The sequence below is a fragment of the Falco cherrug genome, chromosome 16 (genome assembly GCF_023634085.1).
Source record: "Falco cherrug isolate bFalChe1 chromosome 16, bFalChe1.pri, whole genome shotgun sequence".
NCBI lineage: Eukaryota > Metazoa > Chordata > Aves > Falconiformes > Falconidae > Falco > Falco cherrug.
Window position 1 is genome coordinate 2349259 of NC_073712.1, and position 24302 is coordinate 2373560.

Below are 24302 nucleotides of genomic sequence, written 5' to 3' on the forward strand. Positions count from 1 at the left end.
CCATCAGGGCGCGCCGCGCTGGGAGAGGGAAGGGAGGGGGAGGCGGGGTGTGCGGGCCGGGACCTCTCCCCGCGGCGGTGAGTGCGGGCGGGCTGCGCCGGGCGGGCCGTGCCAGCGGGGCCGGGGCCGGGGCGGCCTGTGCCCGGCGGCGCGGGGCGGGGGGCAGAGGGAGAGGCAGGGAACAGAAGAGGGAGGGGCGGCGCGGCGGGCGGGCGGACGCACGCCCCCTGGCGGCGCGGCGGGCGGGCCGTGACATGTGGCCGTGCTGGCTGTGCCCGCAGGTGCCGGGCGCCATGGCCCCCCCCAAGGACATCATGACCAACTCGCACGCCAAGTCCATCCTCAACGCCATGAACGCCCTGCGGAAGAGCAACACGCTCTGCGACGTCACCCTCCGCGTGGAGCACAAGGACTTCCCGGGCCCACCGCATCGTCCTGGCCGCCTGCAGCGACTATTTCTGCGCCATGTTCACCAGCGAGGTCGGTGTGGCCGGGGGCGCGGGCAGCCTCCAGGCCCGGCCGCTCCGCGGGGGGGAGGCAGGGCCGCCTCAGGGCCGGGCTGTGCCGCGGCGGGGCCTGCATCTCCGCCTGGTGGCCCTCGGTCCCTCTGCATCCCTGCCTGGTGGCCCTGGCCCCCCCCCCCCCCCCCCCCCCCCCCCCCCCCCGTGGTGGCCCTCGGTCCCTCTGCATCCCTGCCTGGTGGCCCTGGGCTCCCCCCCGTGGTGGCCCTCGGTCCCTCTGCATCCCTGCCTGGTGGCCCTGGCCCCCCCCCCGCCCCGTGGTGGCCCTCGGTCCCTCTGCATCCCTGCCTGGTGGCCCTGGCCCCCCCCCCCCCCGTGGTGGCCCTCGGTCCCTCTGCATCCCTGCCTGGTGGCCCTGGGCCCCCCCCCCCCGTGGTGGCCCTCGGTCCCTCTGCATCCCTGCCTGGTGGCCCTGGGCTCCCCCCGTGGTGGCCCTCGGTCCCTCTGGGTCCCTGCCTGGTGGCCCTGGGGCCCCTGGCGGTGATTCTCAGTCTCCTCATGGTGGCCCCAGCACCCTTCATCACAGCGTGGTGGGGACCAGAGGCTGGGACTGGCACCGTGGTCCTGGATCATGGTCTGCTGTGTGACCAGCCTGTGCACCACGGAGCTGCCGGGCTGAGCAGGCAAGCTGGAAGGCTCTGATACATGTATTGATTTTTCTGGTGGTGCTTTATGGTCTTCATGCTTCTGGGCATGTTTCCTGGTGAGGGTACCAGCCCTCGTGCAAGGCTGGGAGAGCCGTGGTGTGTGCCCTAGACTGGGTGGTGCGTTAAGGCAGCCTTTGAGAACTGAAATGGAGGGTGTTTAGCTCGGGTCCTGGTCTCTGCTTCGCACTGGCTGATCAGCTGGTGTGTGTAGGGTTGTGCTGCCACTGTTGCGAAGAGGATATGACCGCGGGGGGTGAGACTATGAGCCCAAGTTGCTGTGCTTGTCAAATCTCGCTTGTGAGGTCTTTGCGCTCAGTACTTACTGTATCGACACACGCTACCTGCATGCTCTTTCTCTGAGTCACTGAAAGGTGATATTTGAGCTAAAGCCGGCATTTTTTTGTGTTATTCAATAGGAGATGCTTTGCCTGGCTTTGTCTTTTGTAAGTTTGAATCCATCTTTGTGGCTTTTTCACACAGAAGATGTTTTCCTTATCCTAGTAACTTTCCCATTAGCAGTGAGGAAAAAAAAACCTCCTAAGTAGCTCAAAGGTCCTAAAGACCTCCCTGCTAGCCTAGTGGTCCTTGCAGGAGAGAATGTTTTTCTTCTTTGTTTTATCCAGCAATGAACAGTGTTGGCAGAGCTCTCTGTGTGTGTACTTCTTTCAGGGCTGTGCTGGGTGAGCAGGTGTCTTAGTTTTTATGGGCCTGTGCAAATCAACCAAAGAAAGACTGTGTACATGGACAGGCCACATATCAATATATTTTCTGTCCATGTCTTCATGAAATTTGTAATTTTTTCAGGTTTGTGCTCTTTCTTTGCATAAAGGAAATGTAATTTTAAAAAAAAAAATACACAAAGCAAATGCAGTTCCTGGAGGCTGAAGTCCTCTGTTTACCAGTACCTTCAAGGTGCACAGCAGTATAGCAGGCAGCCACTGCTGCTTTGTGTTCGCCTCCATGTTCCTGTCAATGCTTGTGACTTCCTGGACTTTACCTAGGCCGCCTCAGAGATCCCATCACTCTGTGCTACAGAACATTCTTTGTGGCTGCTAACAGAGGCTGAGGATTGGTATACTTCGGTTCTAAGCTGAGATCATGTCACCTTCCTTCTTTATGCCTCATTTTAACTGTAACATTGTAGTGACCTTAATTCATAGATGTAATTCTTACTAGAAAAATAAGTGTGTCCAGTGCCCAGTGGGCATGATTCCTCGATCTCTCACGCTCACAAATTGCCACTGCTTTAAGGGTTTTACTACTTTTGCTTAGATTGTATTTCTTCCAATTTTGCTTTTTCGTATGGAAACCCCAAAATGACAAACCTGCCAAGTGGCGTGCACAATTACCAAGTGTTTGTGGGAGAGTGTTCTCTGCAGGAAATGACAGCTTGGTAAGTCTCAAAGCAGACCCGCTTCCGATGCGTGCCAATGACAAGTATGTTGGTGAGTGTTATGGGATGGCAGTTGGTCACTCTCCAGACACTTGTGGGTACAGAGTGTTTTGGCCATGGCTGTAACTTGAGGGAACTTGGAATGCTGTACTGCATAATGGACTAAGAGTCTCTGCAAGAGCTTGCTTTGCCTCATCATTTGCCTCCTGTGAATTTGGGGACTGCTTGGCTAGCTGTAATGTGTGGCTTTTTTCAGACTTGGGCTGCTCAAGGCTTTGTTCAGAACTGATCTCTGGGCTGTGCCCACTGTGATGCACAGATGTAACACTGTGAATGGACAGTGTAGCACTGAGGCTGTCATCAGAGATTTTCGTCATAAAGAAATGTGTTTGCCAATCGATATATCTCTAGTTTCCATCCTTTGCTCACTTCCAACTTAACCATTTACTTTTAAAAGTTCTCAATCTTATTTAGTATTAGTTTCTTCCCATTTTCCAGAATCAGGAGAAACCACTGATCACCACTTCAACCCCTGGCTTTTGACACTTTTCTCTGCCCCTATGTTAAGTAGTGTGGGAAAACTGAAACGCCCATCAGTTTTACTGACAGTGTTCTTCCTTGTAGTGAAAATTGAAGAGCAGTTTTAGCAAATGCTCCCTTGGATCCCAGTTATGCACTGACATTTCTGTCTGTTCGGACAAGTTAGCATAACTTGGGATGTGTTAAGAGCTGACTGTTGGCTCCATCTCAGAAGGAAACTAGTCTGTCTTCTTTTGGAGGAGGGTTCTGGAAATTGAAGGGGTTCTTCCCCTAGAAGGTGGAGCAATATTTTTCTTACTATAAAAATAAACAACTTCTGTTTCCAGGTTCTTACATGGTCATCTTCACTGTACTGTGAATGCCTTCCAGAATGCAGCGAGCCACACATTAGCACTGTCCTGCCAGCATCTCTTTTCCCGTATAGGTGAGGAGAAATCGGAGGGGTTTGTTAGAATATACTTTTGTGTATCTGCATTAGTGAAGGCAAAACCAAGACATGGCCTTGGATAAGAACGTGGTTCCAAAATTCTAAGTCCATTCTCCTGCAGAGTGAGTTGCATGATATACGGATAGAATGGGAGGCAGCAACATTATGTTCCACAACAGCCCTGCAGCCCCTGCCTTAAGGCTTTCAGCAGCTTAGGCGTCCTGGGGTAAAACTCATGACAACTTCCAAGTGACTCCCCTTAATTATGGGAATGTGTTTTCCTCGATGCTTCAGTTATTTCTGGGTCTGTAGTGCTGCATACTTCTTATAACATGTTAGAAATGGGCTTGTGTTAGGGAGTATCAATCCCTTACTGCTTTACTTCTGCTGGTTAGCAGAATTCTGATACTAAACAATAAAGGGGGAAACTAATCTGAAATTCTGACAGCAGAGATGTCTTGTACCACTAAATGCCTGCGAAAGGAAAGCTGCTTGTACTGTGTTTTGATTAGCATTGTATGACCATAATTTTGCATTGCTTCTGAGTGCAAATATGTGGATGTACTGATAAAAGAGGGACTCTCTGCCCCCACAGCACTAAGCACTGTGTACAGTTCTCTTAACACTGCATAGGCAGCCTGGAGCTACAGCTCCGAGTCTTCACGGGGTGTTCAGACTCAAATTGTCTTCATTCTGATCTCCTTCTTTAAAGGATGATGCAGAATAGCTTGGGATCCTAGCATCATGTACATTATGTGAAGTTACTTGAAATATTTTCTTCCTTCCAAGCAGTCTTAGCACACAAGTAAACTGCGAGCCAAATAACAACCAAGTAGCGGAGTGCAGCAGAAGTACGAGGGAAGCAGGAGGTAATAGCCTCTATCATATTAGTGTTGTCCCCGTGGTTTGTGTTTTAGTCAACAGTATAAAGAGAGTATGGGCATGGCTGGTTATTGAATATTAACTGTGGGGCCAAGAGCTTCTTTACCAGCACCAGGCTGATATGTGAAGAACAGGTGTCTACAACTTCAACCTGACACAGCCTAATACGTTACCAGGAGGTGTGGTGCCCTTGTAGTCTCCTGTCAGTAGATGTCTGTAACTTTGTATCCTCTTTCTTCTGATGTGCATGGTCTACATCTCAGTTTGCTTGTTGGAATGGTATGAACTTGTCTGGTCAGTTTAGACCCTTGGTGACATCTGTGTGCTTCATCTGTTGTACCAAATAGCTTAGTCTTGTTTTAGGAATGTTTTGTGTAGACCAAGTTAAGGACTCATTTTACTTTCTAAATGCCATGCATTGCCTGACATACAGCAGGTCAGATGAGGTAATTTGCTGTTCCTTTCTGACTCTGGATGCTATAAAGTTTGTTCAGTGTGTCAACAGACTTGAAAGGCCTCTTCCCTCAAATTACTTTTGAGTATCACCATTGCCTCCTGTGTTTCTCTTCTCTGCTGTGAAGTGTATCTCTCTGCATCATGGAAATGGCTCAGTCTTAGCAGACACATTTCTTCCCTTCTGCTACTGTGTCATGGAATGCCTCTGCAGAAATACCTTTGACTGCTCTTACTTTTTCTTCTTCTTTATTACCTCCTTTTTCCCCGGCTGTGGCAGATTCTAAGCCAAGTGATCATGCTTTGATCATGCTTTCTGTTCACAGAGTATCTGCTCAATCTGTAATGAACTATAGACTCCTTGGCAAGAAAAGTCGTGGGCTTTCATCTGAATCATGCTTGCACTGATACTGACTAGTTTTTCAAAAGTAATGGGGAAAAAAGGTTGGGTTTGCAGCATGGAAACATCCTTCTGTTGAGGTCCATTCATGCTGACAGGCTTGCAGTTATGTGCAGGGTTTGATTAGTGAGTCCACCTGCTAGCCCATTGTTCATGAATCATTAGATGCTGTGCCAGCAGCTTCATGACGGATGCATTGAACCACAAAGCTGATGCTTTGTGAAATAGAATCTCAGTTTTATACCTATAGAAGTGCAAATTTGGTGGATTCCCAGAATTTATTATTCCCGAAGATTGACTGTTGAGAGGGCAGCGTTCCTTCAAAAAAATAGTAAATCCGAAGTGATGCATCGTAGAGGTGATAAAATAGTCAGGGGACAAAGTCAAGATTGTGTAAGTACCATTACTGTATCTACTATCATTTTACTTTCAAGTGTTTAAGCTAAACCTATATTTTACCTTTAACTCTGAACTTATGGCCTATAAATTGTCATGCTTTTTAGGAACCTTGACCATAAGCTTGAAGGATGGATCAGGAACTGAAGAGTTAGGAAAGATTTCTGTTTGGTTTGGTTTTAAAGTGGAGTGATGAGGTGAGGACTCCATGTAAACTGCAGCATGTCAAACACATCCAGCCCAGGGGAGATCCCTCCCTGGGCTGTGTCTTGTAGTAAAGCTTGGAGTTACTGCATGGAGAGGAGAGTTTAGTTGTCTTGCACAAATGACACATGTAATTTCTGCTGTATCTAATTTCAGCTTGCTCATTTTACAGTGCAGTTTAACTGTCCTCCTGATCCGTAATGAACTTCGTCTCTTTTACTTGCCCTGTAAGTGAATTCTTTAGGGAAGTTCCCTCCTTCCCCTTGTTCTTTCAGTTCTTGTTCTCACAACGAAAGAAAGGACAAATCTCTGTTGAAACCTCTCTGACTGATCACATTTTTAAAAACCGCTGAGTGTTGTGGGCTTTTTGATCACATTACTGAAAAATAAACCTTTGTCTCCCTTCTAATTTACAGCTGTCAGAGAAAGATAAACCCTATGTAGATATCCAGGGACTGACAGCCTCCACCATGGAAATCCTGCTAGACTTTGTATATACAGAAACTGTTCACGTGACAGTAGAAAATGTCCAAGAATTGCTCCCAGCGGCATGTCTGCTTCAGCTGAAAGGTAATTGCCAAGTATCAGCACAAATTGAGAAATTGATGCTGTTTAGAGATTTGGTTTGTCTGACCTTCTGTAAATGGAAGACAGATTGTGGGAGGCGTGATATTTATAAGCTTATGTCAAACTTCTGTTGTCTTGTGCGCTGTGGTCTCCTTGGTAGAGGAACTGGTTTAAGTGGAAAAAAAGATGATAAAACAGGTTATTGTTCCATGCTTTGGGCTACTGTATTTCTGCATGAGAATTCCCAAGAGGATTTGTGGGCTGTATAGTGCACAAATGTTACAGCTCCATCAACTTATTATAATAAGCAAATCCTAGATGCCATTTGACCTGCCATCATAGTATGTCTGGGTCATTAACAGACTGGTTGATGTCATTGCACATGCACCTATGGAGCTATCCCAGGCAATTATCCCAAATCCCAGGCAGCTTATGAAAAAGACATTGGAGAAAACCTAGAACTCTGGTAGCCATATCCACTAGCATATACATTTTTTGTTTATAATCCATGCAGCTGTGTACAACTCACATGTGAGTCCCTTCCTAGTATAAGATTTATTTAATTTTTGTGTTCAAATAGAATAGCCAGAGATCAAAAGAGCCCATACACATGGTCTACTGCTTAGTGTTTTTTACATCCCTCCAAAGAAATGTTTGCATGTGTGTTTCTGTAGTATTTTTGAGCTTGTTATTTGAGTTGGATTTCCATTGTTGTTTAGAACTTTTTCTGAAGCCCGTTCCAAAGCAGTGGATTGATAGTAAGCATGCAGTCCTCATTCACCCCTCCAATTTTCCGTAGGTGTGAAACAAGCTTGCTGTGAGTTTCTAGAAAGCCAGCTGGATCCATCAAATTGTTTGGGCATTCGGGATTTTGCTGAGACACACAATTGTGTTGATCTAATGCAAGCTGCAGAGGTCTTCAGCCAGAAACATTTTCCAGAGGTGGTTCAGCATGAAGAGTTTATCCTCTTAAATCAAGAAGAGGTTGAAAAGCTCATCAAGTGTGATGAAATTCAGGTAAAACCTGAAAAGTACCATTACTGTGCAAAACATTGAAGTAAAACATTGAAACCAGTCAGTAATTAGTCTGTACTTCTAGGGTGGATTTTTCACACAATTCCTGAATTTTGATTTGATTTCCAAGAAGCTGCTTCTAATTTTTCAGCCGTGTCATCTGAAATTGATCAGTAACATGTAGTTTCTGTGTAAGAATTTGCTATCACTGAAGTGTTTCTTACGAGACATTCACAGTTACCTCTGCAGGGTTCTTGTTCCCTTGTCCCCTCCTTTCCCTGGAGGAGCTTTCAGAGGTTACAAAGACAAGTTGTCTCAATGCCGACATTTCAGAAATACCCCCAAGACTTTAACTTCTATTTGTAGACCGTTGCATGCTTTCAGCAGCACAAGGAATGTGTGTGTCATCGCAGGCATTTGGGTGTCCTCCACTTTTACTAAGCAGCGGAATGCATGATGGTGCAGGGTAGCGTGACCCTTCAGGGAGTCATATTTATTTACATATATAAAGGGAGTCACATACATATTTAGCTCCCTTAAGGTTGGTTTCTGGAGGATTTACTGTTTGGCTGGAACCTGTGGGGTACTTTCTTTCCAAATTCTTTATGAAAAAGTTAAACATTCCTTGGTAATGGGGAGGGGACTTGACTTATTTTTTTTTTAATTGAGATGGACTGTGTCGAGAGTTAATGTTTGCTTCACTTCTAAAAGAAGTGATCGAAGCAATCACTATTCACAGTTCACAACAACATGAACTCTTCGAAGCAAAGCAATGTAAGTGATATCTTTGGTGAGACTCCTGAAAAGCCAATACAGGGTTAGCCAGAGGGGAATTCTTGATGTATGTTATGAAAGCCTGCCTTGAAAGTGACCTTCAGGCAAGGTGACATCCTCTTGTTAACAGGCCTGCTTGGGAAAGCAGCAGGATTGCAGTGAAGGACCCTGGCACAGGCCGAGGTAACGGCTGAGCGTGTTTGGTGTTTAACAAGCTGCAGCTGTAACACTGTGAGGGTTTGAGCTTATGTGGGTTGTGGTGAGTACTGACACAACGCTTCTGGACAGTGAGGAGGAAATAGTGAGGTACTGGAGAATGACCCAGCCAAACTAATCAGATGACCCGCACAGGCGAAGTAAAATTCCTTGTGGATTGCAAGGACCTTGCAGGCACACGGTGAGGTGTGCATTCGTTGTGTGCCAGTTCAGAGGTGATGTGCTGAGGGGGCACCCTCAGAAAATCCCCTGGCCCTTCGAGACCTACAACGGCAGGTGCTCCCTGTGGCACTGCTTAGTGTTACTCATTGCTTATCAGAAAACAGAAATGATTTCGTGAACAACAAAACTGTTAAATGTATCAGAGGACAGTCAGTTTGAGAGGGAATAAAATGATACAGGACTATTGCATTTAAGAAGGCGGTGGGAAAAATTGGAAACAAGTACTCTGTTCTTGTGAGCTCTGATTGTCCTTTCCCTGTAATTCAAATAGAAAGAGGCCTTTTCAAATTACGCTGTAACAAATATAAATCAATGGTTTGGAACAATTGCCTTATGTAATTAACCTCTGTGGCTCCCTGCTTCAGAATATTCTGCAATGGACAGCTTCAAACTGAATTTCAAAGTGGACCAGTCATATATTGGTGGGAAGGTTCAATCCTGTTTCTCCTTTTCAGGAGTATCTCCTTTTCAATACAGTATCTCCTTTTATCTTCCTATTTAATAACAGTTAACAGACCTCATGATAATAAATTAATGTCTGATTTACTTTTACATTGGATAATCTGAAGACGTGCAAAAAGAAAACCAAGCCTAAATAATATGTTATAGAGCTTTTTACAATTCTTTCACTTTTGACAGTCATAGATGTCCAAGGCACCTGAGGTTCTCTAAAAGTAGCAAATTTAGGCAGTTTAGTCAGTGTAATCTCAAAGTGGTGTGAGCACCAGCATATGTTGGTTCTAAATGGAGAGAGAAATAAACCAGTCACAAAATAAAATAAACAGTAGAAGGCAGGGTTCTCCACCCTGAAATCCAGTTGTTTATTGTTTCTTAAATGTGGTTTGAAATAAAAAAAAAAACCAAAACCTAAATGTACCTGGTATGGCTTGGGTGTTAAAGGGGCAGTGCATGGGCACAGGGCTGCAGGGGGGTCGGCGAGATTCTGCTCCATTAAAAGGAAATGTGATTCTGATCATCTTTATGATGGTACTTTGCATTTTGCAGGACCATAACTCCTGCTCTGCTGAGAAGTCGGGGGAGCCACCTGTCACTGCGCTGTCCCAACAGAATGGTGGCTCCCAGCTTCTGGCTCTGCTGCCTACCATAAAGCTCTCTGTTCTGGTACTCATACTGCCACTTATTGATCTCAGCTGCAAGGAAAAAAACAAATGCAGTTTTAAGGAAAAGAGGAAATTTCATAGTGCCTGTAAATACAGCTCATGGAAATTTCCATAATAGCCTCTTACTTGAAATGTCCTGCTTTTTTGCTAGCTGTGAAGCAGTGTCAACAGCCTGGAAGTAGTCTGTTCCACAGCAGTAACTGAAATACTGCCCTGCAGTCTGATCCGTGTGTGCCTCCTCTTTCCAGGTGGACTCTGAAGAGCCAGTTTTTGAGGCAGTTATAAACTGGGTGAAGCACTCAAAAAAAGAACGGGAAGCATCGCTGCCAGAGCTGCTGCAGTATGTGCGCATGCCGCTTCTCACCCCCCGCTACATCACAGATGTCATCGACACTGAGGTATCGGCATCCAGGCTCAGTGGGAGCCAGTACTGGTGTGTGATTGCTGTGTTCCCCGGTTAGACTCCCGCTGCCCTAATGAAACAAGTTTAAAGCTGCTTTCTCTGCTGATGCTTTTTGATGCTGGCTCTGTGGAGCTGTTCCTGTTCAGCTGGAGTGCCCACTGTTTCACTCTGTGCCAGCCGTTACAGCGTCCTGCTTCTCAGCTGGGAGGGCGCCCCATCCCAAGCAGTCAGTTGTCTCCTCTGGTATATGTAGCAACTTTCTGTTGTCATCTGTTACTAATTTCTAAGAAGCGCTTTTTGCCTTTGATTCACAAGGACTAGCAGGTCTCCTTCTCCAGGCTGAAGGTTGCTGGCGTGCGATCCTGGGGAGGACACGGCTCCTCAGAAATTGTTTTAGGTGCAGATGGGGAGCATGTACCTTTGAATGAGGACAGCAGCTGTGCAGGTCCAGGGCCAGCACGCAGCTAAGAGCCATACCCAATACTGCATCTTTGTGTGGCTGGGGTGTTGCAGGGGCAAACCAAAACGTGGATAGTAAGAGATAGTTAAACTTGGAGTGGAAGTTTAATTCCAATCAGGAAGTGATGCTGACCCGGTGCCAGGTTTGGCAGGAAGGATCAGAGAAGTTCAAACCAGCATTGTGGTTTGATGTGAGGTAGCTAGTGGTTGCTAGCCCTTGTCACCTGATGGGTGCTGGGTGTTGAATGACAGACTTCTCTGCGTAGAGAAATGCCTGATTTAGCAACATTTATCTCTAATCCCGTGTAAGTTAGCAGACAACACAAAGTTGGGGGGCGGGGGGAGCGTTGATGTGGGGGAGGGCAGGAGGCTCTGCAGAGGGATCTGGGCAGGCTGGGCCGATGGGCCAAGGCCAGTTGTAGGAGGTTCAACACGGCTCAGTGCCGGGTCCGGCACCTGGGTCACACCAGCCCCACGCAGCGCTGCGGGCTGGGGGCAGGGGGCTGGGAACTGCCCGGAGGGAAAGGGCCTGGGGGGCTGGCTGACGGCAAACTGAACGTGAGCCCCCCCCGTGTGCCCACGTGGCCAAGGAGCCCAACAGCGTCCTGGCTTGTGGCACAACAGTGTGGCCAGCAGGACCAGGGCAGTGACCGTCCCCCTGCACTCGGCACCGGCGCAGCTGCACCCCCAACCCCGGGTTCAGTTTCGGCCCCTCACTCAGGAGGGACAGTGAGGGGCTGGAGCGTGTCCAGAGCCGGGCAGCGGGGCTGGGGCAGGGGCTGGGGCACAAGTGCTCTGAGGAGCGGCTGGGGGAACTGGGGGGGTTCAGCCTGGAGAGGAGGCGGCTCGGGGGGGCCCTCATGGCTCCCTACAGCTGCCGGACGGGAGGCTGTAGCGAGGTGGGTATCCATCTCTTCTCCCAAGGAACAAGTGATAGGACGAGAGGAAACGGCCTCAAGTTGCACCAGGGGAGGTTTAGGTTGGACATGAGGAAAAACATCTTCACCGAAAGGGTGGTCAGGCACTGGAGCAGGCTGCCCCGGCCGGGGGTGGAATCACCACCCCTGGAGGTGCTCAGAAGACATGTAGATGTGGTGCTCAGGGACATGGTTTAGTGGTGGCCTTGGCAGTCCTGGGTTAATGGTTGGGCTTGATCTTAAAGGTCCTTTCCAACCTAAATCATTCCATGATTCTAATGTGGTATAGCTGCCTTTTATGGATGTTCTTAAATACGAGCAACTAACAGGCAGTTAAGCTGTGCCAGAGCCAAAATGTGTTTAGTCAGATTGTTATGGTCCGCTTTAAAGTGAAGTTAAAGCTAATGCAAAAGGGACTAGTACCGAAACAATTAGATCTGTTCCAAAACTTGCCTAAGATAGTGTATAAAGGGCCTCAGCTTTCTTATTGCACAGGCAGGCCTCTCCAGTCTGGAAGTGACACACACTGATGGGACATCATCATCTTGGGGCAGCATGGAGAGTAGAGTGTTGGCCCTGTGTGGCGTCATGTGCTCTGAACCTGGCCTTCTTGCACAAGCACCAAAAACTTGTAAAAATAAATCTTAACTTACTGCAGCAGCATATAGCAGCGAACAGCTAAAGGGAACTGAACGCTGGATGTTCAGGGGAGGTTGGTGCAGGCACTCAGCCAGGGAGGGGAACTGCACAGCGTTCTGCAAGGAGGAGATGAGACTGTCCTTGGGCTGCAGTGCCCCCCGCTTCTATTAAAGAGGACCTCGTTGCTCCGGTTCTCTCTTCCCATGTGTACAGGGATCAAGCTAACAGGTCCAGCTAAACTGCTTCATTGTGCTGTGCACCTTGTTTCTTTCTTCTTTAATGGCAGGTGTATGCTGAAAGTTGAACATATAGGTCAGATCCAGCCAAACTGATCTCAAGTGTATTTTTACTGCCAGTCCCCCTTCTCATACTTCAGCTGGCGTAAATGTAACAGAATTGGCTTTTCCTTAGTTTTCCAATATAGTTGTTTTCGTTATGGAACCTGCAGTGCCAGACTTTGTGTGAGAGTTGAGCCACATCATCTCAGCTGCAGTCCAGTCTTAAGTTGTCTCCACATTTCCTTGCATGCAAGTATTTGCACCGTGACTCTGCTAGCAACAGCCTGCACACAAGTCATTTTTATGCTGTCTGAGCTGATGAGAGTTGGCTTTAGGACAGTTCTCCTGAGGGATCTTAAAATACATTGCATGTACCAGTGACTCATGTTTTTCCTCAGCCTTTTATACGATGCAGTCTGCAGTGCAGAGACCTCGTAGATGAAGCTAAGAAATTTCATCTTCGGCCTGAGCTCCGGAGTCAGATGCAAGGACCCAGGACTAGAGCACGTCTAGGTGAGCAGCGAAGGGCAGGACACTAAGGCGGTCTGGGGCGTTGGCAGGTACTGTATTACACACCGTGCCCGGTGCCTTGTGCTTGTACTGAAGTGCTGCACAGCAGAACTTGTCAATCCACAGGCCCCAGTGGTACAGAAAGGGGACTGGAGCAAAGGACAGAGGTATGGGTTTTTTCAAAGCAGAATTGTTTAGTGGCAGCGTGGGGGCTCGTTGGTTGCCTTTAATCCCAGGACTCTGCTGTAACCATAAAACCAGTTTCCTTACTTGTTCGTACCTCCAGATATGTTTGTCTCAGCGTGCACCTGTCCAAGATTTGTGGGAAGAGTTTCTTCCTGTCTAAAAAGGCAGGTATCAGTGTCGGAAACAAAAAGAGCTGTGTGGTGGAGGACGGTTCAGCAAAGAGGGGAGGGCACAAGCAGGGAGGTGGAGAGGTCCCCCTTTCCTTTCAGAGGTACTTCCCCACCCCTCCCCAAGTCTTGTTAAGGCAAATAAATGGTGATTTATTCCTCTGTTTCAGTAAATCCTACCAAACACAGTCTGAATTGTTGGGAAAACGCTTGGCTTAGGGGTGTAAGCACTTGAGAGCAACATAAACAGTAGGAATGGCCTACAGGAGAAGGAAAAGTGTTTTACTGGCTTCTTCATGACTGTAGCTAATCCTCACCAGATGCCCCTTTTCTTACCTTCAGACTCGCTCTCTCTGCCATGCCTTTATCCCGGGTGTACTCACAGGGCACTGCCATCGGTGCCAGCATTGACTTCTCTTGCTGCCAGCGCACCTCCCTGCGTGTTCTCCAGTGCTGCTGCTTGTGTAATGGAGAGGGACCCTGGCAAACCCTGTGTGGCCAGTTCCTGTTATTAACACTGTTTTAAGGGGCAGAAAGCAGTTTAACTACTAAAGGAGGAGGGCAGATCAGGTTTGCTGGAGCATAAACTTTTTTGGCCTGCAGGGAATGTTCTGATGTGGGCGTAGTCCAGGCACGTCTCTGTTTTTGTGGGAACATCCTACACAGGTTTCAATGACATGCAGTTCAGCTCAGCCTGTCATTTCAGAAAGACATTTCATTTTGTTCTTAGTTGGAATGCTTCACCTGATAAAGGAGATACCACAAAACCGTTTTATTGTTTAATTGTACAGGTAAAAGCTAAGCACCTTATTGGTAAGGTTCATCTTCTGGATTCAGCCCTGCCTTTTTTAATTGTTTCAATACCATCTGCTGGCAGCAATGCTCTTATCCTGTGTCACTTATAAACTGTGATCAAGTGGTGTATTAATTTTCTATGGGATAAACTGAAACAATTGCACTTTCAGCTGGTATACGGGACTGGAGACTTTCCAAGTTGTTGTTGGAGCTGCTTTGTGATTCCTTTCCAGTTATTTTTTTATATTATTGTTCTTCATCTGAGGTTGCAGCTGTTTTGCCTTGTGACAGACAGGGTCTTGTTAAATCTTTATTGCTTGGTGTTCAGTCCTCTGATGAAAAGCTGGATGGTTCTAAACTAATGAAACTCTGTTACAGAAGGGCCCAAGGAATCCGGAAGATGCTCATCTATTTTTAAAACTCTGATAGAGGCCTGCCTTCAAGGCAGTCGTTACAAGGGTGATTCAGACTCTCCATATCACAGGTGTTATTTAACAGTCACAAAGAAAATAAGAAAAATTCAGGGACCGTCTCGGAGAAAAGAAAGTAGACGGAAGGCAGCTTTTGAAATAAAATACATGAGACTTGAGACAATTCCTGGGAGAATACTTCATAAATTTTTCAGGTTTCAGTCAGCCTGACTTGCTTCTCTGTGAAGTGGGGAACAAAGGTGCCATCTGGTCTGGATGTCACTTGCAGACAAGGGTAGAAGGCCTTGTTTTGGGAGGAGGCTGCAGGGAAGCAGATATTTTCCTTCTGCTTTCATGGGGTGGTCGGAGGTTTGGGAGAAAATCGTGGAAAGAATAAAAAAGAAGATATAAATGAGCCAAGTTCAGCACCTAACTTGGTCAGCTTGTCCTCTCAAAGCGCCTCTGATATAGAGTATTAACAGCCCTTCAGCAGATGGCTGCTAACACCTGAGTCAGTCTTATTGCCACGTGTCCTGGAAGAGTTCCTCTCTCCTCTTCCCCGCTGAGGACAGCGGGACTCCAAGTGCCTGTAGCCCGGCTAGGGGCCTGCTTCAGCGGAGTGGTGAAAACAGGGGTTTAGAGGCAGCTCATTGCACTGGGGAAGGCTCAGTGTTCCTTCAGGTGGTTCCCTTGAAGTGACCCCTTGGTTGTGAAGGGTTTGACTTGACTTTGCTCTCCGTCTTTGCTCTAGGAGCTAACGAAGTGCTGCTTGTGATCGGCGGCTTTGGCAGCCAGCAGTCACCTATTGATGTTGTGGAGAAATATGACCCGAAGACTCAGGAGTGGAGTTTCTTGCCAGTAAGGGACCATTTTTGACCACCATTGGGTTGAACAGGCTGTGATCAAACGCTGATCCTGTAGCATCAGCTCTATAACATTCCTCTTCAGGCTGTCCTTTGTGTTCTGCTTAGAATTTCTGACAGAAATTCTTAGGGCTGCTAGGGCTTACGTAGTGAATGCCGAAACAGCTTCACATTTTCAGATCTGCTAAGTAAGCTTTGTATAAGAGGTAGCTGTCATATTTCTAATCAGATGAGCCTACAGAGACCCACATCTCTGTTGTGGGAGTGAGAGCTATCATATTTCCTATTGAAGGGGTGTTAAGCTTTAAGGTTAGTGATGATAACTGAAATGTCAATAGGAATAGTATAATCAGTTTTGCTTTCAGGCAAGCTGCATGATCTCTGTGGATTCATTGTTTCTGAGCATAATGGGACATAGTATGGAAGAGAGAATTCCTGAACCGAGGACTATTTCTACCCAAATTTAGAATCACCTTCATCTGTGTGAAATGGTGGAGAACTGCCTCTTCTTCAGTATCACTAATCGCAAAAGACCAGTATCCCCTGGTGTCCCAAAATTCTGTTCTTTTTTTGGAGGCTAAAAGCTTCAGGTATTTTAATAAAATATTCTAAGTCTCCACATTTTTCCATTAACAGTCTCTGCAGGGAGCCAGTGGAGGGCACACAGACCTCCAAGATGCATCAAAGATTCAGTAGCAGCATAAGATAAATGACATTTAATGCAAAATGGTTTAAGTGCAAAGAGATCCGGCTGCGAGAAGAGAGTATGGCAGAGACTGAATACAGGCAGGGGAAGGCAGATGCAGTTGTTAAGGCTGTATCCTTTAAATCCCCAGTGCTGTTTGCCTCTGTGGTAGTGGGCTGTTTTCCAAAAGAGCAGCAAAAAAGGATGGAAGAACAGCAATTGGTCTCCAAGCATCAGTGTTATATCCTCTCGTGACATTTTTGTTCCTTTTACTGTATTAGAGCATCACCCGTAAGAGGCGCTACGTTGCTACGGTGTCCCTGCACGATCGGATCTATGTGATTGGGGGGTACGACGGCCGCTCTCGTCTCAGCTCGGTGGAGTGCTTGGATTATACATCAGATGAGGATGGCATCTGGTACTCTGTGGCTCCGATGAATGTACGGCGAGGCCTGGCAGGAGCCACAACCCTTGGAGGTATGTGCTGGTCACCGTACCGACAGGGCGGTGTAGCCTGTTCAGTTCTCGCCCTGAAATGCCCTGAGCTGGTATGTGCAGCGTGGGATGGCTCTGAGGGAGGAGGTGAGTCTGAAATTCTGCCTTCCCATCGTTTGGATGTAGAAATGGAAAGCTTGCCCACATACCCTGAGAGGAGCTCTGCCTCCGCTTCATTTTTACAGCATGTGTCTGTGCATTGAGGGGAAAGGAGCTATGAGGGGTTATGGAGTGGGAAGCTCTTGGGATGGTGACAGTGTTGCGTATTACTGAGCGCAGGACACGGAGTACAGCAGCAACCATCCAACACTGGGGAGAGGCTGAAGCTGGAGCATGTGCAGTGAAGGATTCTTAAGACTTTGAGGAGGGGCTGACGTGCTGTTAGCGATAAGCAGGTTTTGGGTATGGCAGTGTTTCAGCAGGTTCTGCACCATGAAATAAGTAACTGGGGTGTGCATGTTCTCTTTCATCCATCAGCAAGAAGCAGATTTAAGGGCCACATGGGTTTTATGCTTGCTTTGTTTGTTGGGTCTGTGAGCAGGCTAATGCAGTGAGCTAGGGTGAGGAGGCTGGGTTTGTCTTGGCTCCGAAGTGCCAAGATCTGCAGTTGTTCCTGTATTTTGCAGTCCATGTTGTGGCTTTGCTCCATCTGTGAGGGGCTTCTTGCTCTGTGTGCACGCCTGATGCTTGACTCTGAGTCCAACCTCTGTCTAACATTGCAGACATGATCTATGTTTCTGGTGGGTTTGATGGAAGCAGACGTCACACCAGTATGGAGCGATATGACCCAAACATCGATCAGTGGAGTATGCTGGGAGATATGCAGACAGCGCGGGAAGGAGCAGGACTTGTTGTAGCTAACGGAGTTATCTACTGCCTCGGTAGGTACCCTTAGGACCTCTAGGTATTCCGCAAATCCTTTTTACAGAAATGACAGTGCAGATGCTGGCTGTGGGGAGCACCAATTATGTCATGTCTGGGTTAGAAGGTTTAGCTTCACTGCAGTGGGCACTGCACAGCTCTGTCGGCGAACGCAGCCTGCTCTCACCGTTACCATCGCAATGGCTTAGACTAGAGCTGCCACATAACTACAGTAAGTGCTGTCCGAAGCAAACTGGGCACAATCAGCCTACGGGGACGAGCAGCGCCAGCTGAGGTTCGTGTGGACTGGGCAGTGGCTAAAATGCTCTAGAGGTGAAGCAGATAGCCACAGGACAGAGGATGCATCTGCTCCACACAAAGCAATGTTGGTTATAGTGCTCAAAATATGTATCCCTAGCCGTATGTTTTCTAGTCCTCTGTGTAGCACTTGTTTCATTTTCAGAGACCCACACCAGCTGTAAATACAGTGAGAGCGCTGGAGGACAAATCACTCTGAAGATTTCAGAACGCTTGTTCTGTAGATACACCCCCTGGGCCCCAGAAAAGGCAGGCCCAGCACTGGACCCACATCTGTTGCAGCCCTGTTCCTGGGGAGTCACAGATACTGGACACTGGTTTATGGGTTCCACTTCCCTCTCCCAAATTCTTCTTCCTCACGCTGTCCCCCCAGGCCGATGTCAGCACGCTGCTCCTTTGCTGAAGTTGCACAATGAGATGTCTTGGTATCCTCTTGTGAAACAGCTCTTTGAGGCATCCTAGCCTACACTGTGTAGCCTCCTAGTGTCAGCTGGCGCTTGCAGCACACATAGCCTGAGCCACCGCCAGGTCTGGAGGCTGTACGTCTGCTTTGGGAGGGCAGCATCAATGTGGGCACCGGCACGCTCGGCGGCAGCTGTGGGCAGTGTGGTGCTAACCTGGCTCTGCTGGGTTGGAGGGGTGTTGTTCTCTCTCAGCTCGGCCCGGAGCGGTGCGGGGGCAGAGCTCGTTCCGGGCTGGCTCTGGGCTGGCATTGCAAGCTGCAGGGATCCTCTTTGTTCTGCCGGCCCCGGCGTGCTGTGAGTTGCGCTGATGGCAGCACGATGTTGTGCTAAGGATGAACCAGGCGTGTTATTACTCTCCACACAGAAAACGTTTTCCAGAAGTCAGACCCATGGTTTGCTCCTGTATTTTGTTTCAGGTGGCTATGATGGGCTGAACATACTAAATTCTGTAGAGAGGTACGATCCCCACACTGGACACTGGACAAATGTCACCCCAATGGCCACTAAGCGCTCAGGTAAGAGCCCACAGCGCCTTGAGGTCAAAACATTTTGTGCTGCGCAGAGGAAGCAGTCACTGCTGGCTTGTTCTGCTGTTCTGGAGGATGTTGACTGGCCCCAGCAGGTGATTTGGCTTTGAGAAGGGATGATTTTAGGGCATGCTGACTTAACTCCCCAGATGAAAGATTAATTTTCACGTGCCTGATGTCTCCATCCCATGCTAAGATGCACATAGAGGAATGTGCGTTTGGGTTTATAGGTTACAGGGAGGAAGTCCTGCGTGACTTCCATAATGAGGAACAGCGCACGGCTTGGAGAAGAGCTGGCAAGGCACAAAGTACAGACTGTAGTGCAAGATAATGGGGCAGTTTAAGTCGGTGCTTGTCAGCTGCACAGGACTTGGCAAGGGCAGGAGTGCCCTGGCAGGCTGCTCCTTCATCTTGCTCTGCTTTGTGAAACGCTGGGCCTCAGCTCCTGGGGCAGCAGCAATGCAGGGAGCAGCACTGCCAGGGCAGCGTCACACTGCAACAATATTACGTTAACAGCTTGCAACACAGCGCAGTCACACGTTAATTATCCCCCGCCAACTCTATCTTTCCTGCTTGGTGTTCTCGCTGAGCTTTAAGTTCGGCGGCTGTATCTAGGAGAAAATTATAGTTTGAATCCTACTTTTGGAATAACTTTCTGTCTCTACTTTCCTTCATTCCTCCAAGGAGTTCCTGTGGGGCTCACGCAGCTCCTCTGTGCTCAAAGTGCTGGCCCTCTGCTGTTGCACTGTGCCTCGGGCCAGCTGCCCTGGGCCTCCACAGCCATGCCAGTGAGCAGCCGTGGCCTTGCTCAGCCGCATGCGGATGGGCAGGATGCTCAGTGCCTCTGCAGCTTTGTGATTCTCGATGGAGTAGTTGAGCTGTGCTTACCGGCCCTCTTTCAAAACCCTTTTGAAGTCCCTTTTTCTCTAGCTCTTTCGGTAAATGTCCTTTACAGTTAGCCTAGGCAGCGTTGTTTCTCTGTGTTCTCTGCTAGAGCGTTCTTGTTCAGGGACAAGCGCTGGTTACTCAAAAGTGGTCTCTGTTCTAAAAACATTGAAGCTTTCTTGTGCCTGCAGTGGTGTTCACCAAAACCCCAAGTTGTAAACGTTTACCCTTCTGACAGGGCTGTTCCTGTTAAGTGTGGGTTGGAAAGTATTTCCCATAAGCCGAGAATGGATTTGATTTAGAAGTTGGTTGCTTTCCACATCCGAGAAGACCCCACATTCAAACACGTGATAAAATCTGCGGGTTTTCCTACGTCAGAACCAACATGCAAGACCTACCCACAGATCTCTAGAAAGCTTAAGGATGAGACTGGTTTCCCCAAGGGATCTGTTGCGTGCACCACAGAAGGTGGCTTCAAGCAAGACCAAAAGCAAAGGGTTCAAGGGAAAAAGCCTTTTATAAAAAGTGTTTCCCGGGTCCATGCTAGCTTCCCACAAGACTTGGAGGCTTCTGGTAGCGGTGCTTAAGCCCACAGAGCAGGCTCTTCAGTGCCACAAGTGAGCAGCAACATGGTGAGGCTCTTGACCCCGGCACTGGCTCAGCCAGGTTCCTTCCTCGGTGCTGGGACCTGGAGCACCAAGATCTGGAACGGGGGTGCGCCCCAGAACAGGTTTAGCCCCCGGTTTTTGTGCTGCTGCTCTGTGGCACTAACACCCCAAACTACTGTTAGCTTAGACACTAGTTGCCCTTGCAGCTTCCACCCTGGTATCAGTTCCAGCCCATTCGTCCTGGTGACCTTGGACCCTGTCGGACTTCTTTTTCCCCAAGGCTTTGACGCACTTTCTAGAGCTGTCTGCATGCGGGTATTTGAATTCAAAGACCAGGACTAACAGTAGTCTTGCCTTCCTTCACAGAGATTGTCTTCTCCTTGTTTCTCTTCATCTCTTAGGACAGATTCTGGAGGTAGGCCACCCCTCGGAAACCTCGGCCATATGGCACTGCTAGATCCCACTCCCCTGATGAGGCCTCGGTCTGATCGCTCTTCTCGGCCAAAGTCTTCCTCACTGAGGCTATCGGAGAGCCCACTGCGGCAGCCTGGCTGCTCCCCGCTGCCCTGGTGCCGTCACCAAAGGCAGGCGGTGGAAGCGAGGTTGCATTTAGTGGAACAGAAAGTCTCTTGTACCCTGTTGGCAGAAAAAACAGATCTGCCCAAGAGCTGCAGGGTGGCTGGCTCGTTTCCTTCAAGACAGCCGTCGGTGCAATAGTTATGTGTTGATGGTAACGGCCTGGCAGGGTTTATGCTGCTCTCGCGATGCGGCTTGCAACAGCAGCAGCTGTTGGCCAGGGCACCTAAGGCCACTAAGTGCTTGTTGTCTGAGCTGCATTCCTTGGTGCTCTACCTGATGGGAGCTGCAGATGAGGAAACAGAGGCTTGCAGAGGTTTATTTCCTGCTGTTGTCATAAATTCCCAGTTGGGCCAGCTGTATTATCGATTGCTTTTGCTGTGAGAACAGCTGTTCAGACAGATGCTTATGCCATTTACACCTCTGTGACTGTGTAGTAGACACCAGTTTTCATTTCCCTGCCTGCCAGAGGAGCAGTGCCAAAGAAATCCCTCCTCCAGCTTCGCATGGAGCAGTGTCATTCTCCTTGCCACAGCCAAGGGCTGGGTGACACCAGGGGGCCAGAAACGCCAGAGAAACCGGTCCCTGTGCTGGCAGAGTCCCAGCCAGCCACCCGCCAGCAGAGCGAGCCTGGTGCTGGTCTGTTCAGGGGGTTGGGGTGTCTTTCAGCCACGGTCAGTATCTCATATTGCTAGTGCTGCCCTGGCTGCAGCCTTGCTCGGTCCCCCTTATGCCAGAGATTCAGCAGCATTTGGTAAGAGGAAGAGGTTTTCATGTATTGTATTGGAGGCAACAACAAGGGAAGACACCGGGTTATGACAGCTCTTCTGTGGGACACACAGGCATAAGAAAGTGTCCTTCAAAGCAGGAGGAACAGACCTAGTTCAGCCTTGTAACAGCGAGCCCCAGGCCAGGTGCTGACGGTGTCACTCGTGGGTGTAGCTGTGCTGCCTTCTCTCTCTCCAGGGGCTGGAGTGGCTCTGCTGAATGACCATATTTATGTAGTTGGCGGGTTTGATGGGACGGCACATCTCTCCTCCGTGGAAGCCTATAATATTCGCACTGATTCTTGGACAACTGTGACAAGCATGACAACCCCCCGCTGCTACGTGGGGGCCACCGTGCTGCGGGGAAGGCTGTACGCAATCGCTGGGTAAGCGGCTGCCCTGGGCTCGAGAGGGAGATGCTCTGCATGTCTGTCTGCTGGAACAAGGGAGTTGAGGTGGCCCAGCCTGCTGCCCCATTTCAGCTGGCCTCTCCTCACGTTTGTATTTCAAGCGTTATGAGAGGAGGCAGCCCACTGAGTCACCGCCCAGCCTGAATAGGCAGCGTGATGGTCCAGGGCCAAGACAGGCAGGAGAGCGGCAGCAGACAGCAAAAGGGAGCCTTAATGCAGTGGTTTCATTTCAGGCCGTTCCCACAGTACTTGGCTGCCCAGCCTCCCAGGAAGGGCTCTGAACACCTCGACCGTTTCCTTCAGCAGCATCCCTCACCTGTAACTTTCTGTCCTTGCAGATACGATGGCAACTCGCTGCTGAGCAGCATTGAGTGCTATGATCCCATCATTGACAACTGGGAAGTGGTAACCTCCCTGGGGATGCAGCGCTGTGACGCTGGAGTCTGCGTCCTTCGGGAGAAGTGATCTGGAGGGAACTTACAAGGAAGAACATCCTAAAAAGTCTCGGCTGGAGGAAGAGTCCCAAGTGGTTTGCAGTGACTGTTCTTGAGAGTTGTGGATGCTGTGGAAATAGGCACCAGAACAGCAGCTTTCTGTGCTGCTTTTGACTAGAGCATGTGCATAAACGTGTTATCTCGGCAGTCATTTGAAATCAGGGGCTCTGAAGATGGAGGAAGTGGTGAAGTAGGTCAGGGGAAGCTGCGTTCTCTGCTGTTCCTGTGGCTAAGTCTATCGGCAGAGCAGAGATGCCCCCAGCCTTTGTGTCAGCCAGCCTGGTGAACGCTTCCGAAGACATGTACATACAACTGGATGGTCTCTTCAGCCACTGCAGGACCACACAGGTCCTCTGGTTGCTCTCGGCCACGTGGATGTGTGAAGGTGAATCCAGCTGCTCTTATGTTCCAGCTTCAAATCATCTTGTACATACTGAATGTTTAAACATGCTCCTCAAGCACCCAGCAGTGCAGAGCCAAACTGGGTGAGCATGTGTACAGGGGTCCTGCGCTGCAGCTGCAGGTTCCTCACGGGTCTGCACGCAAAAGAAGTTGCAGGTGAAAGCTGTCAACTACTGAGCCCCAAAGGCCTGAGGCTGCGGGGGGTAGAGGGCAGGGGGAAAAGCTCATCGCCTGGTGTGGAAGCAGGTCTGCAGCGTTTGTGCTCTGATAAGGGGCTCAGCAAGGTTTATCACATCATATTTCCCTCAAAAAAAAAAAAGCTTGACAGACCCAGCTGCAAAGTGCTGCATTGTCTGGCAGCAGGAGCCTTGCGATATTGCGGCAGTGCCTTTGCTCCCACCCCTGTGGGGAGGTCACCATGCAGGGGCTGAGGCCCTGGGAGCAGGGGCACAATTGCTACTGTCACATAGATCTTGCTGGTGAGCGACTGGGCTTCGTCCCTGGACACACCTCTGTCCAGCACGCCCACGTCAGCCTTTCAGTCAAGTTCATTGTGTTGATTTTCCTTTTATCTAGGATTTGTCTGCTTCCAGGGCTGTTTTGGAGTGACAACCGGGATTCTGTTCTGCCCTTTGTTCTCAGCTGTTTTTCCCCTGCCTTGTAATTCCACATCCTCTGACACTAGCTATCCTTCACCTGCCCCACGAGCCCCAAGTGAGAGCTTCATCACTGGCTCACTGGAGCGCTCTCTCCTCAGCATGTCTTCTGCCTCGCTGCGTTTCTGGGAGCGCGGGCTCTCCAGCAGCGTCAGCTTGGCCCCCGCAGTGCCTGGGCTCCGTGTAGTGCTGCTCGTTGAGCTTCCTGCTGACTCCTTGCTTGGGGGACAGGGTGGGATCAGGGACGTGCTAGCATGACTTAATTATGCACTTTTGGCCAATGCTCTGACCTTCTGCGTTTGTTTCTATCACACAAGTGTTCTGTGGTTTTGTTTCCTATGTTTATTTTTTAATGAAAATGTAAAGAATAAAGTATTTCCTGAGCCAGTGGGATTTTACCTTCTGTTCTTTACCTTCAGGACATTTGTCCGAGTACTGTGGGGAGGGTACGTGCAAACCCCGTGCAGCTGCCTTCAGCGGTGCCTCTCCCCTGCGGCTGCACTGTGTAGCAAAAAACTGCTCCATCTGTTGAGAGCCACAGCACAAAAATTTCCCACGCCCAGAGGACCTGCTAAGGGGGCAAATTTGTTGCAAGATCCAATCCAGAAGAGCATGAAAGGCAGCAGAGATGAGGAAAAGACTGTGGTAATAGTCGACAGTGGTAGTTGGTTGACGGTGACAACTGGTCAACAGCAAACTGAACGTGAGCCCCCCGTGTGCCCACGTGGCCAAGGAGCCCAACAGCGTCCT

At 49.1% G+C, this 24302-nt stretch overlaps 1 protein-coding gene across 1 annotated transcript; it reads left to right on the forward strand.

Moving 5' to 3' along the window:
* Positions 1-11: 11 nt before the first annotated feature.
* On the forward strand, positions 12-23945 carry KLHL12 (kelch like family member 12). Its single transcript, XM_055728047.1, is given in 13 exon segments — positions 12-77; positions 282-419; positions 421-480; positions 6280-6433; positions 7230-7447; positions 10026-10175; positions 12872-12986; positions 15293-15399; positions 16371-16566; positions 17307-17465; positions 18644-18742; positions 21790-21976; positions 22339-23945. Coding segments are annotated over 12 exon segments (1698 nt in total). The 5' UTR covers positions 12-77; positions 282-293; the 3' UTR covers positions 22466-23945.
* Positions 23946-24302: the final 357 nt, after the last annotated feature.